Source organism: Aphis gossypii, chromosome 2 (genome assembly GCF_020184175.1).
Source record: "Aphis gossypii isolate Hap1 chromosome 2, ASM2018417v2, whole genome shotgun sequence".
Taxonomy (NCBI): Eukaryota; Metazoa; Arthropoda; class Insecta; order Hemiptera; family Aphididae; genus Aphis; species Aphis gossypii.
The window spans coordinates 72231456-72246776 of NC_065531.1; the positions used below are offsets into that span (position 1 = coordinate 72231456).

Sequence of the window (15321 nt, forward strand, 5' to 3'; positions counted from 1 at the left end):
TCAGATCATAGTGACACACCCTTTTATATTATCTTCAAATGTATGAAATAGAAAATACGGTTTTTTTTAAAAAATTATTATAACTAATATCAGTCTTTCGTTATTTTGGAAAAAAAATGAACATAACGTGATTTGTAAGCTTATTATATAACCAATGTTTTTTTACCCAGATTAAATTTTTTTTTCGTAATTTGGAAAACAATAATTCTAAATACCTATAATAATACTTATTTATATTTTTACTGATAAAGGATTTAATCTTAAAAAGTTTTTAAACGTGATATTACGGTTTAATATAATAATACTGCAATTGGCTATTTTTATTGGACATATTTTTGTTAACATCGTTGATTTATTGTGTTTATTTTTTATTTATTGGATTGAATACATTAGAAGTGTTAGGATTCGAGACTCAGAAATATTACAATACTTTAATATTTTACAATATATTTATTTATTATATAAAAATGATAAAACGATACATACTATATATATGAATGAACATATAATAGTATAAATTAAGTAGGGTGAGCATTATAGACTAACCCGTTGGTCTACTCAAAGAGGTAAGAACAATGACCTAGAGTTTAAATCTTCTAAAAGCGTTATTTTTCGGTTGCAGCCTATAACTACATGACCTGATTTTTATTTCTATTTTGCATGCACAAAACAAATAAGATGAGTCCTTCGAAAAGTAAAAAATCGTACCCAGAATAGAAGCCAAAAGACCTCGTCACATACACCACGCACACACACATTAATACAACAACATAACAACGACGACGACATGCAACGACAACAACATAAAAGCCCATGGACGACGGATAATTGAATTAACGACATTGTGAACGCGTGCGAACATATTCTCTAGAAAATAATCTAGTAATGACCTAATGTGCGCGATTCGGAACCCAATGAACCCTCAAGACTCAAGAGAGAGATAGATAGTTAGTTATAGACTTGGAAGGTGAAAAGATAATAATAACTATGCATCCTATGCGATGGCGTGCATCATGTCATACGTATAATTGCATAACCTAAAAAAACTGTTAAGTACACCAGACTACTATCTTAATAATAATTTACGGCGTAATAAGACGCATTAGCTGCCACCGATTCAAAATTATATATCACAGGTGGCACTGATGCAGCCGCTATAATGACAACGACCTTTAAAATCGAACTCATTATTTTATCATATTATACATTATATTACTAGGAGTGATACTTAACCAGAGTATCAGAGACGCCGCCACCCACATGTGTTGTGTTCGTCTTACAAACGTACTGCAGGTACAACATACTATCATATTTTAAGTTTACAATAATCCATTTTATTTAGTTATTTCTAAAATGTGAGTAATTTTAACTAATTTTAATTATTGTCTAAATTTTAAGATACCTTATGTTCATTCATTCATTGATATTTAAATTTTAAGGCAAATTATGATCATTTTAATATGTATAAATAATATATGGTTTTAAAATGCTCATAACCGATTTCGTAATTTAAATATAAGTATACCAAGGCCCTCGAATAATGCGTAATGAATAAGCTTACCTTTAAAATTTATAATAAATTAATTCACTCTAAATTTAATAATAAAAAAGGGTTATGCGTTATGGGGAACGTAAAATTTAGTATGTTGTAAGTACGTCTGTAAAACAAGCATAACACATGCGGGAATAACTCCTCTTAAAATAGATGATTATTACAATGAAGTGAGGTATAATGAAAATTGGAACCACGGAAAGAAAACAACTGTGCTAAACACACACCTAATGGAACACGCATATAAATCTACATAATGTAAATACATATTATTATTTAAGAGTACTTAGAATGCCGTGACAGACACGAGAATAGACGTCGTCGTCGAGTGTTTTCGAATAAAATTATGATTTCAAATTCAGCAAGATCGCTGGACATCAATTAAATTACGAGTATTTACCGTGAAAAATCGCGTGAAATTTGTAGCCGACAGCTCTTATATATGTTATATTTATATTATTATATAGTTTGAATATTATTATTATATGACAGCCGATCGATCGCGCCGAAATATGATATATTAATAAAGAAAAGAAAACCACACACGCGACACGCGTGTAATATTTCTGACGATAGTCGATAGTGAGCACCGATTTTTTCTACTTTTTTTTTTTTTTGATGCAGATCTCAATGAATTACAAATTAATTATAATTCATATAAATAATATTCTTCACTGTCCACGTTTGTACATCGCACATCCCCTCTATATTATGTGTCATATTTGATTATTGAAAGTTACAGCCCTACAAGACTATATTATAATAGTATAATCAATAAAAAATAAAATTGTGCCATCATTATAGTATTATATTATAAGTTTCAGTCATGTTAAGAGCCTAAGCAGAATTCACTTTAATTAGTGGTGATTTTGCGAATGTATGATAAAAATTATTCTTTTCAACCTCTCCCTTAACTCAAATAAGTATAGGTATAGGAAATTAGGAACCCTCGAGACTTATTTCCTAAATGAATTTAAAAAAAATGTTATATTCTTATCAGCAAAATATATGTACTTGCACTACGTGCAGTGTGCACATATATTTATACACAATAAAGGATTACGCACTTCATATTTCTCTTTAACATCTTTATTATTAAATATTTATAGGATAAAAATATTCAATTTTATGTGTTATTATTATACATATAAGTACTTATTATATCTTATTCAAAATGATTAAATAATTTTAATTAAGAAAAAAATCATTGAGATCCTGAATTTGGTTAGCAAACGATAAAAATACTCCAATGTGTTTTTTTCACTATTTTCATTATTAATATTATTTAAAATCTAACAATGTTAAAAATAGTTTAGAGACAATTCACAAATATCATATTATCATGTTTTAATATAAACGTCTAATTGTTAAATACAAAATATGTATTAGGTATAAATTATTTTATCAAAAACCAAAGCTTCAAAGAAATTAAAACAGTCGTTGTTAACGTAACGAAATAAATATTGTTTGAATTCAGTATCAGCAATATGTTCCGCCTATTCAGAGGTTCTACAAAATATTAATAGGCATTATGAAACTGTACTGTCTACATATTTTGTTAGTTTACCTCATTCGATTGGCTAAGCCAGATAATAATAGTACTGTCCAAAATATGCCACTCATATTGAATGGCCACTATATATTGTGGCCGTCAAGCAAGATACGAGAAAAATTCATTTACGAAAAAAAGTTTATACCCAAAAATATAATATATACAAGATTTCAGGTGTGTTCCGATCGAGTTTTTCTGGCCGCCCCTCGTTACAAGTAAGGCATTTCAGGTTTGTATAACGCGATTGTAATATAATATATAATATGCATTCAGTATTATGTACATCTAATACATAAAGCAAAATCTAAATCGACCTAACTTTGTTGTCATATTTCATATAATATACATAAATAGATTTATATTAAAAATATTGAGCACACCACCATTAGCATGTATTTTTTGTTTAGTAAATTTAAAAACCCAAAAACAAATATATTATAATAATTTTTCATACGCAATTAAATATGTTACTATTTTATATATATATATTTTTTTTTTTTGTACATAATTTCAGGCGTGGAGTACCGTTCACATTAAGTTACACAAAATTCACGCACAAAGAGAAGTGTTACAATTATGTAAGTCCGTTTCCGTGCATAGAAAATGAAGATGTAATGATTGGAGCAAGTGATAGTGGATCATCATTAATCAATGCCATAGATTTAAAAATGGGATGTGACAGTACTCTTTGGGTTTTAGATGCAGGAATTTCAGATACCCTCAGTGACCATCCAACAAGGATATGCGATCCAAAGATCGTCGGGTTCGATATATTTACAAAAAAAGTAAATGATTCAAATATAATAGAATAGCTTAGTAGCAAATAGTCCTATAAAATAAAAAACAAATGTTTTTTATGATATCAAAAGTACAATGAGAATATTACGCAAATAATAATATATACCCCCACGCCACGATGACTAAAAAGACATTGATGTTGAGATCTCTCGAATTCCGACCTGTATTATTTAACCTAACTAAACTCCTCTCCCCCGAGTTATAAAGAGTTTCTACATTGTTGAGCATCCCTCTTTACGTTATGTCACGTTGTTATCTTAGTTTTAAACTACCAAATTTGCTTGTTGTATATATAATAATATAACAGATTGTAAATATACTATAGTTTAACAAAAAAAAAGTAGGTAATAGTATTATAAGATTTTAGATAAAAGTGTAAAGCCAATAAATTATATTTAATAATATGATCTATAACTCTTGATGAAAAAAATTTTGTAACGTTTTTTTTTTTTTTTTGAATACATTTAGTGAGCGAACACACATTTACGAGTCTATTGCGAGACTCTCAGGGGGTTAAGAAATTCTATGATACCTCATATCGGTGTAATAAAGGGAAGGGAAAAAGAAAAAATATTAACATTATATTTGATGAATAAATAACAACACTCAATCATTCATTGTAGGTTATACATACGATTACATTAAGTACGTTGATATGTCGGGCCAAAAGCAGGTTACAGTATCTAGCAGTGGAGCAAGTCACAGATTCGATGACAGTGCTCTATGTGGGCGACGGTGGTACGCGATCGATAATCGTGTGGTATGTTCAGAAGAACGAAGGATATAAGATTAAGTTACCACACTCAATTGTTGATGGATGCTCGGAAAACCCAATGGAAGACGTGTTCTATATGATGCTGACAGAACAAGAGGCTGTAAATTATATTTACTTCACGTACCTTTCAAGTCAGGACATTTTTCGGACCCGGACCAAAGACCTACAGAAACGCATGAACTCCAAGTGTATAGTCAACATGGGTAAGGTAGGAAGACTTTCGATAGATTTAAATATGTTTAATATATTAATATACTATATAATATTATGTACGGAAATCTCTTTGTGATCAATATCGATTACGTATGATATCTCCGTCTATCTATCTTTTAATAATATAACTATAACCGCGATAACACGATTGGACGGAAACGCGTTTCAGGTAAGAAACCGTGCAAAATGGTGTTTCTAGGCGTGGGTTATGGATCTGTTTTATACTTTCGGATCAAGGGCCAGAATCACTTGTACAGCTGGGACACGAAGCAAAGTTTTCTCGAAGAAAACTTCATGGTTGTGCGAAAGAGTAGAGACTGCCGACTGATAACACACGTGGACGTAGACAGCGAAGGCGTCTTGTGGGTTTTGGAGAGCAATATACAGGACTTTATCGTCGACCACGTGGGTTGTTATGGGCCCAGTATAATGTTGACACCCGTGTTTGAAAACCCTGTCCCGGTTATGAACGACTTAGACGATACAGAACATTTTTCACCATCTGAGTAACACATCCACAACCAACCCAATTTTTTGATTATCTTATACTTATATAAGTATATTTTCCTTTGATTGTGATTTCTCATACTTTAACTTTAATATATACTTGTGTCGCAATATTAGATAATAAATTTGTTAAATCAAATACATACTAATAATTTATTACATAATATCACGATTGTTCTTTCATAAATTATTCATCATAATAAATGTATAGGTTCTAGTGGTACTACCTATAATATACATTAAAAAAGTACGGAACCATTACTCGATAATAGTTATTTCTTACGAAGAAAAAATATGTGGACAAGGGCAATATTTGAAAATACATTTTTATTCATTTAATAATATTATACTTATATATTTTTTTGACGTTTGATCGTTGCTGACACGATATTGGTAATAACTAATATGATACTTATAGAACGCAACTTCCGTACCTACGATGTATAATATATATTATATTCGTATACACGTTGACTTTCTCCCATGTGCTTTATTCAGGCTAAATTGATTTCACTTATCACGGTGTCGTTATGTTTGGAGCCGATAAAAGACTATTTTTTATTCGACTCGTCCAATCGTTCGACAAGGCCGCTGCCGTTGTCGCCGTCTATCCGGGTACCTCCTACAGCAACTCAACAATAAGTATTTAGTTGCAGATGTTAATCGCGCAGAGTGCGAACAAAGGGAATTTGTTGATTGCCACTTCCGAAAGCGACGAGTCATTTAAAAAAAGTATATAGTTTGTGTGTATATATAATATATAAATATATATATGTAACTCATGCTCATCCCAGATAGGGAGAAGCGTCGTATTATGGTATGACAATATGCTTTATTAAACTCCCATCGTCAACTTTGTTGCGGCGCGATGAGCCCAAAGTAGGTAAACTCAATATATAAAGGTCCAATCAATCGAGTGTGTACATTTAAAACCGGAAATACGACGATCATTATTATAATTACGAAACCTATTTGACCGAAATAAAAAAAAAATGTTATCAGTAAACTGCATTGAAAGAGAAAAAAAATCAGTTATGGCAAACCGTGACCTAGGTGTGCATAATTTTGTAATCCTTCGTAAACACGACATCTATTATATATATTGTTGTTAAAAATAAAATATTGTATGAATCGTTATTATAATATCAAAAACATAATATATCAATATGTACGACACATATACATATACATAATATTATTGCAAATTATATAACATAGCGGAAAATATGAAAACTACTAAAAATTGTTTATAAGTCTTTCTTAAGATTCACTTTCACTGTCACTATACAGTATACACATATATATATATATATATATATTGATTGTTTCGGCGCTATTATTATTAGTAGGTACCATTATTATTTATGGACACTATTACATATAAGTAAAGGAACCTGGTGTGTGGCGACAACAATGCCGTCGTTCGACAGACAAGAAAACATCTAACGTAACGCAATTTCGTGCAGTTTTTCATAATTTAGTTCTAACAATTTGTACCCGTTAACCCTCTTCCACCTATATTCATAATAATACGTATATTTTTTTTATTATATATGCAAGTATACGATAACAATAACAATAATAATTGTCACATCGTTTCCGGATCGATTTGCTAAACACCGGCATTATATTTTCACTTTTAAAGCAACAAATTAATAATAATTTGCAAATCAGTTATAATATACGACAGATACGTGACATTAAAATAAACAATTTATTCATAAAATAAATGTTTAATTTTACGCACACGATATCAAAGCTGTTAATATATTATTATTATTTATAATAATACATAGGTATAAGATTATTTATTTTCTATGAGTGATTTCAAAAGATCCTTGGGCTCAAGTTCAAAAATAATTAATTTTCCATAAAAATAAAAACCATGTTTACAATAAATGTTTGTAAAATGAAATACTATAATATTTTGTTTTATAAATTATTCAATATTTTATCAAGGTTACTAGTCATGGTACTTGTACAAAATTATTTGTATTGGATTAATCTCCCAGCAATATATTAAAAATCAAATTGTTTAATTTGAAAAAGAATTTTAATTATTTATTAATCTATCCAACTTAATATTATAAAGTTATCAGATACCATAAGTTATACTAGTTGGTTAAATAAAATAAGAATAAAAAAGGCGTGCTTAAAAATTAAAATACATACCTAACTAATATACATTATTTGGAACGAATAATTACAATAATTATTACAAAAAAGAAACACGTCCCTAAAATAACAAGCATAGGTATATATAATTGTAAAAATTATATGAACAAACAAATTAAATGTAAAAACATTATTAATAAGAACACTTTGGATAATAGATTAAAATTAGAAAGTATGGATTTGCAATTTCTAAAAATGTATATTATATGGTAAAAATATGACCTAATTTAATTCATGGTTTATACCTAGGTAGATGCATGATTAATCCATATAAATCTTGCATTTACACATTAATTGTAAAATTGATTCAATCACACATTCGTTAACCGAATTAGGTATAAGACAAAATTATTTGTATACAGGCTAGACTTTACACCTAACCTACTGTTCGTATGGATTGGTGGCGATTCTAAAAAATATATAAATTTATTATAAGATAATATAGGTACTTAGTTTTTTCCAAGTCGTAGATTCGTTTTCGGATAATTATTTGAAAGGGACTACCGTAAAATAGTAAATTTTTTTTGGTTAAAAAAATCAATTAGTGAACGAAATGTGGTACATTATAATATAGAGGTCAACTGCCTTATTAGACGACTAAGATAAGAACCGTGCACTGTGCATTGAAATGGTATTATTAAATGGAACCCGTATATATAATATATGCGCAGTTACCGTGTGTGTTTGTTATAATATTATATATTTATTACTAAGGTATATTATTTATTTGCACTATAATATGCCGTTGTAGTTCAGTGCAAATCGACACAACGCAATGCCTTTTTGTTTTATTTTTCTGTTAAATAATCGAACAACGTTTTATTTTAATTCTTACAGTAACTTTACAATAATATAAAATATATCACTTGAATATTAAAATCAAATGAAATCAATACATACATACATATAGTATTTATTGCATATAAATAAAATACACGGTATGATAATACCTGAATAATATTATAAGTGAATTATAATTTATTATCTAGGTATTTTTCACTTAGAATAAAAACCAATAAATTAATATTATAGATAATTCATCAATATACGTTAATATAATGAATGAGTTCATTTTTTTAAATTTTAAAATTAAGTATATTATGGAACTAATTTAAATTGTATTACAGCTCTAAATCTATTTTCATGGTGATTATATACACGATTTCTAAATTGATGGATACATAAAGTAACTTTCGTAGAAAAAACTATGTTTTTTTTACAACATGTTCTTTTTTTTTAATTTAAACGATTATGCATAGATTTTTATATACTATCTGTGCACATTTTTTGGTTTTATTTTGCACATTTATCTATATGGTTCTAAATTTCAAACTAATTATCTAGCTAAAATCAAAAATATATGATAGATATTAAATGGTCATTAGTATAAACAAATTTTGAAGATTGTAATAGATTATTATGTTAAACATGTAAATAATATGATATCAGATGATTGCAATTTATTTTAAAATATCTAGATTAAAATTTACAATCAAAATTAAGCTAACATGGTTAATATGTTGTTTAAATTATAGAAACTAAAACTATATATCTATGCGTAACAGGTGACAAGGAAAGAATTTACAAATTTTAATTACCTAAAAGATAAATAAAAAAAAATATTATCAATTAATTATTATATGTATATTATACGAGATTAGTTTCGTAGTTACGCCAATTATTTCAATACTTTATTAAGTTGTTTTTACTGTAAGCGATATTAATAAAATAAAAAATAACTTAAATTCCTGCTTATTTTCTCATTATATTCAAATTGTTATCGATTTAAAAATGTATTTCTCAAAAGTTAGAACATTGGACAATTGAATTTTATTGACACTCATATCATAATAATGTACCTAATAAGTTCAAACGCACAATATTATTATAGTATTATAGTTATATAACAGTAATCCTCTAATCCAGAGCTGTTAAAACTGTCTGCATACGTTATACGGGTAATTGGGCAAAATACTGAAACGTGTACAACAAATTAATAACTGCACAGCGTGATGGCTAGTAAAAAGTTAACTAAACTTAAAATTAATGTATTTCAAACTATATTTACTTATTTTATTTTGTTTTTATAAAATATAGTACAACCTGTACTAAACAATAATGTATATGAAATATGAATATAAATGACGAAGAATTGCTTGACGTAAGAATAAGCCACTCATTGGTGACAATAAATCTATTATTTTTATTGTATTTTTGGGTTTTAACTGTTTATATAGATCACGATACAAATCAATGTTTAGCTATTTCTAGAAAATCTGCTATCGTAATTATGTAATTGGCTAATTTAGATTAAAAAATAAAAATATTTTGAATATAGCAATTAGCATGGACATCCAACTTTTGTTTAAATGTTCGTTATTTTAACTTATAACGTAGGTCATAATACATACGTGCATATACATAAGCTAATAAAGTATTAAAAATGGACCAAAGGCGTTTTTATCTTAAAATAATATTTCAAACCTTTAGTTCATATGTTGTAAGTTTTAATTGTATTTAAATTATTTAATGGAAACTATATGTGCAAAGGTAATGAAAAAGCGGAGAAACGGTTAGCAGAATACTAAATATCAACCCTAGATTATTTAATTACGCTTTCATATAGAAACTTATCAGTGAAGTGCTTTCCGCGACTAGATATCAAAATATTATAAACTTACTTTACATATTATGTGTTATCACAAAATTAATTCACTCATCTCCGTTATTGTCTCAATTATTGTCTTATCACTTCGTAAATTCTCTACTTAATAATAACAAACCATTATTTTAATGAATTACACGTTTTCTGTAGACGCATAATATATAATATATTAATAAAAGGGTCACTGAAACTGGTCTTATCGATTTTCGAATTTGTCCGCCAGTCTTCTCGGAGGGAAAATTACGCTTGTTTTGATCGAACACACAATGCGAAGATATAGCTACAATTTAAAAACAATAAAGTAATCGTACGACCACCGCATTCCAGAACGATGCGATTCATATGAATGTATTATATATTACGCCGCCGGTAAAGTATTCTTAAAGCCGGGTGGCAAAATGAAATAACAGATTAAAAAAAATAAATAAAATAATTGAATAATTGACGCGCGCGATGCGGGCAAATGAAGATATTAAAATGATATTTAATGCGTTTGTTTGTGTGTGTAGAAAATGGAAAAAATAGAATAAATGCAAACGCACAGAACACAATGGAACTGACATTAATTGAGATCGTGGCAATCGCAACGGGTGGCCTTTGACAAAACCACAAAATGCCGGACCGCATTGTACCGACCTTGCTCCACACTCACGGGGGGCGAATACATAATAATAATGATAATAATAATAATAATAATATACAAGCGCATACATAATGCGATACGTAATATTTAAAAAAAAAAGCATATTCATACTCGACTTCGCAATAATAATTTCGAATAATATATGGATTGTATTTCTTATCAAAATTCCAAGTCCTATTAATTTATTGTTATGGTATACGATTTGAAAACAGAAACAAATCACATTCTGTAAATGATTATGAGCAGACCTCAGTTAAAACCGCAATTTCTGAAATGTTTAAATACATTTAAAAAAATATTTTTTGACGATTTTCCACGGTAGTCTTAAACTCTTAAGCTACTGAGAATAATAAAATACAGCTTTTTTTATTGAATATTAAATGAATTGTGTCAACGTAGTTAATATTCATGGTCAAATTACAGTGGCAAGTTTTACTTATATTATTAGAATCATTATTAATAGACTTGATTTTTCAATTATTCAAAGGCTGCAGTCTACGCAAAATTGTTTTTTTTTTTTATAGAATTCATGCGAGTTATAAACCTTCACTGCAGTATAAAGATTAGCCGATTAGATTAAAATGTAAAATGCATAAATTTATAGTTTAAAAAAATCCCTTCAAACGCAGAAAACTACTAGTAAATTATAATGTTCCGGAATGGTTACAATAATTAATTCGATTATTTCCCGATCACTTCCCCACGAGAATATATTATCATCAACGACGGCAACATTACATTATTTTTACAGCATGTATCGTGATTATATTATTATTATCAAACGATTTGTAATTTTTTATTCACTTAAACCACAACCAAACGATAAAAGTATTAAAAAAGTATAATATTATACTTCTCGAAGTTAGTACACCTCTTTATTCCACTGGAATTCCGCGGACCGACGCTGTTCACAACGGTAACGTTTCCCATACGGAACGACAACTGTACAATAATAATAATGTGAATAATATTATTAATATAATATAGTAATACAATACTACGTGACTGCGGTTACGACCCGTGGACACGTTTTTAGGTGGGGTGTAAAAAACAGTGAACAAGTTTTTACCGCGTAAATAGGATAAAAAAATGAAAAAACCATAAACCACGATGACTGCAAAAACAGGAATAACATTTTTTAAGTTCTTATCGACAATATAATAATATTGGCGTATTACTCTTATCACTTAACGTAATGCATTTTTTTCCAAGCACCAGACGCAACAATAATATTGTATGCATATTCCAAGAAATCAAACTGTATCGCACGCTGCTACAGTCGCGTTTTGAACATCTTGTATTAGTACGTATGTTTATTCAAAGTATAATGCGACTATGTGCAGTGTGCTTTTATTCATCATCGCAATCGGTTCCCATCAGATGTGTAAAATAACAAACCATAATATCACATAATAAAATAACTATAAGACGTTTACTTATCTGCAGACAACCATTTTTGCAATAGCAATGTGCTCAACATCTATCATCAGCCAATGTCCAATACGCATTTTATAAACCGTGATGTCAATATTTTTAATAGAATAATAGGTATATAATGTGTATAACAACAATAATATTATAACTGTAAAATCGTAGTACATACGTATATAATCGAGTATAGTTTGGTAATATTTTCGTCTGATTGTCGTCGCCCATAAACTATCCGCACTTGTTGCATTTTTTTCTAAGGCGCATTTATAACGTAACGCAACTTGTGTTTTTGAACCTCGACTGTTCTATAGTTACTATTTATTTTATGAATTTTCAGCTATGATACTGTTTTATATGATTTATAAAAAATTAAAATACAAATTATTATTAACACGAACCCTATAAGTCTATAAATAACCATTAGAAGCCTAGAAAAGCCATTTACACGCCATTTTGGTAATATATGCACTTTCCTCTATTCGAAACCGGATATAAAGTATAATTGATAAGGTTCAACGCAAGCTTTCAAATGTATATAGTAACTGACATAATATCATATACACACCAATATTGAATAAAAATAAAACGACCGTCCGTGAACTACCGGGTTTGAGACAAGGTCGCTGTAAATGGAAAAGTATGAGTTTACAGCATATTGCAAACAAATATACAAGATTATTCGACAATTATGCTCTGCAACCCCTATTTTTTCTTCAATATTAAAAAATATATTCAAAATCTGATTTTTGAAATTTTGCGATTTGTAATAAATTATAAGTGTGTACTTTAAAGATTTATGTTTGCAAGTTTAGGGTTTATTTTTAAGATAATCCCTTAAATCAAACTATATTAAATGCTTATGATAAATCAAAGATTTCTGTAGTGGTGAATTTTTGTTTTAGAATCCGCTTACTATAATTTAGGACAGGATAGTGAGTAACAAGTCTATCGTTACTCCTTCTGTAATTATATATAGGTATATTTTTAATTATTATAACAACTTTTTTTTGTCGATCAAAAGTTCATAAGAATTTGCCACCCCCTGATTTAGGGGTTGTAGTTTATAAGTTGTTAAGTGAAAGGGTTCAAATTGATAATATGGTTTAATAAAGAATGGTTTTATTTATTCCGAAGAACATAATTCTTTCTGGAAGTTTTGATAGAGTTGGAAGAAGATTGATTGTTCTATAATATTTAGGTGAGCTTTGAATAAATAAATTACTTGGTATAGTAAAAATAGAGGTAAGCATGATTGGTGAATCTCCCTGTAAAAATATATTTAGGTATACATATTATACACTTTTTGTATATTGTGACTGAAGTTTAAATCAGAAAACAGATAAACGAACTCCAAATAAAATAAATATAATAGTTCTTGTGTTGTTAATAGCATTATCTATTCATACAGTATACAGAGAATATAATTAGTAATTATATCAATTTGAAATTAACTCACATTAATCTGCAAATTAACTTTATTTTAAACTAATCAGAGCTAAACAAAAGTATTTGTATTTAATGCATATACGTTTCCGCAACATGACCATTAAATTTTAACATTTTTAACACGTATATTATACTTAAAATAATATATATATATATATACATATGCCTTGTATTCATATTATATGAGTATACTATAGTATACTATACTATACTATAGTAGTATACTACTCAAGTAGTACGTCGTTGTTGTTATGCTCGGGAACAAAATACGAAATTATGCATAGTTAAATTTTAAATCTTATACATCAAATTCGACATCTATACATTACGTGCAGAAGGAATTGAACGTAGTTCGATTATAAACAGACGATGATGCGTATATTGTGTATAAAAAAGCTTTATACTTAACGCGATTCGTAGTATCTATATGTGTGTGTGTGTTCATGTGTGTATTATACACAGTATACCACGCATTATAGAATTATACAATGCAATATTCATGAAGACGTACATAACAACAGCAGTAATGGCGTCTTTATTATAACGACGTAATAATATTATTTCTCGTTAAAAGCTTTGAGGAATTTATAAATAATTGGCAAATCCCAATGATTTAAAACAACGACTACGACATTGCAAAAAACAAAAATGAAAATAACTAACCAGACGCGCCCCAGATGCGCATTTTTACATTGAAATATACCAAATGCCATCATAAATAACAAGTTGTAGTCGGAGCATAAATTGCGCATTTTTAATTATTCGTTGATCAATCGCCTTCGGTGTACAGTATTTTGGCTGTAGATAATAAAAACATTTATTTTCAAATTTTCCATTTTTATCGTTATCCACTTACCAACAGTATTTTACGCCGTATAAAATTTATAACAATGCGCACCAACAACGGAATTCGATGTTATGTACTCAACATAAACAAAACACATCACAAAAAGAATTTTAAATGTACAAACAAAATCACAACAATCATTATATGTTATAAGAGAATTAAACGTCGCGTAAAAAAAGCTAATTAAAAGAATAGCGTTCATGATACATTAGTTGACTAACAGTAAATCACAATTGACGCAAACACGGGTCCCTAAAAGTTTTTATCATACTTTGAAAAAAATATTTTTTTAACATTATTTAAAATAGATATATTCGAATGTTTTGGGACTTGATAATATTGTAATTTACACGATGGCATTTTATAAAATCTATAGTAGGTACCTACATTTAACCAAATATAATTTTTGACGTGCAGCGATGATCAAGATACGCAGTCGAAAGAGTATTGATTAAAAGAAAACTCAGATATTTAGAAGTATTTGTTTTATTGAGATAATAACTGCTTTTGAAAAGTATTCAAAATGTTATTCAAACTTTAGAATACTACCCAGGTACCTATTATCATTTTCATACGGTTGTTTGATCTCGTTCGTAACGCACATTTTAACAAAAACGAACGTGTTTCTCTGTATAATATTACGATACGATTGTTATTTACTGCGACGATCACCATTATATGGGAGGTATAAATGTATAATATTATTATATATTTTCG

General features: G+C 28.5%; 2 protein-coding genes across 3 annotated transcripts in view; one reads left to right on the plus strand and one right to left on the minus strand.

Annotated features, from left to right (window-relative positions):
- The window catches only part of LOC114125871 (AF4/FMR2 family member lilli-like), a 64758-nt gene that overhangs the window by 22791 nt on the left and 26646 nt on the right, over positions 1-15321 (minus strand). The gene's annotated exons all lie outside the window — the stretch shown is intronic.
- Positions 3165-5400, plus strand: LOC114125872 (protein yellow-like). Its single transcript, XM_027989665.2, has 4 exons — positions 3165-3319; positions 3619-3889; positions 4526-4880; positions 5060-5400. Exons 1-4 carry the CDS (start codon positions 3165-3167, stop codon positions 5398-5400), a joined length of 1122 nt encoding a protein of 373 aa, XP_027845466.2.

Bases quoted from the DNA above. Each gene is read 5' to 3' on its own strand.
- LOC114125872 (XM_027989665.2), top strand. From the start codon at position 3,165: ATGCCACTCATATTGAATGGCCACTATATATTGTGGCCGTCAAGCAAG. The intron at 3,320-3,618 runs GTAAGGCATTTC...ACATAATTTCAG, and splicing joins CTGGCCGCCCCTCGTTACAA to GCGTGGAGTACCGTTCACAT. The intron at 3,890-4,525 runs GTAAATGATTCA...CATTCATTGTAG, and splicing joins TCGATATATTTACAAAAAAA to GTTATACATACGATTACATT.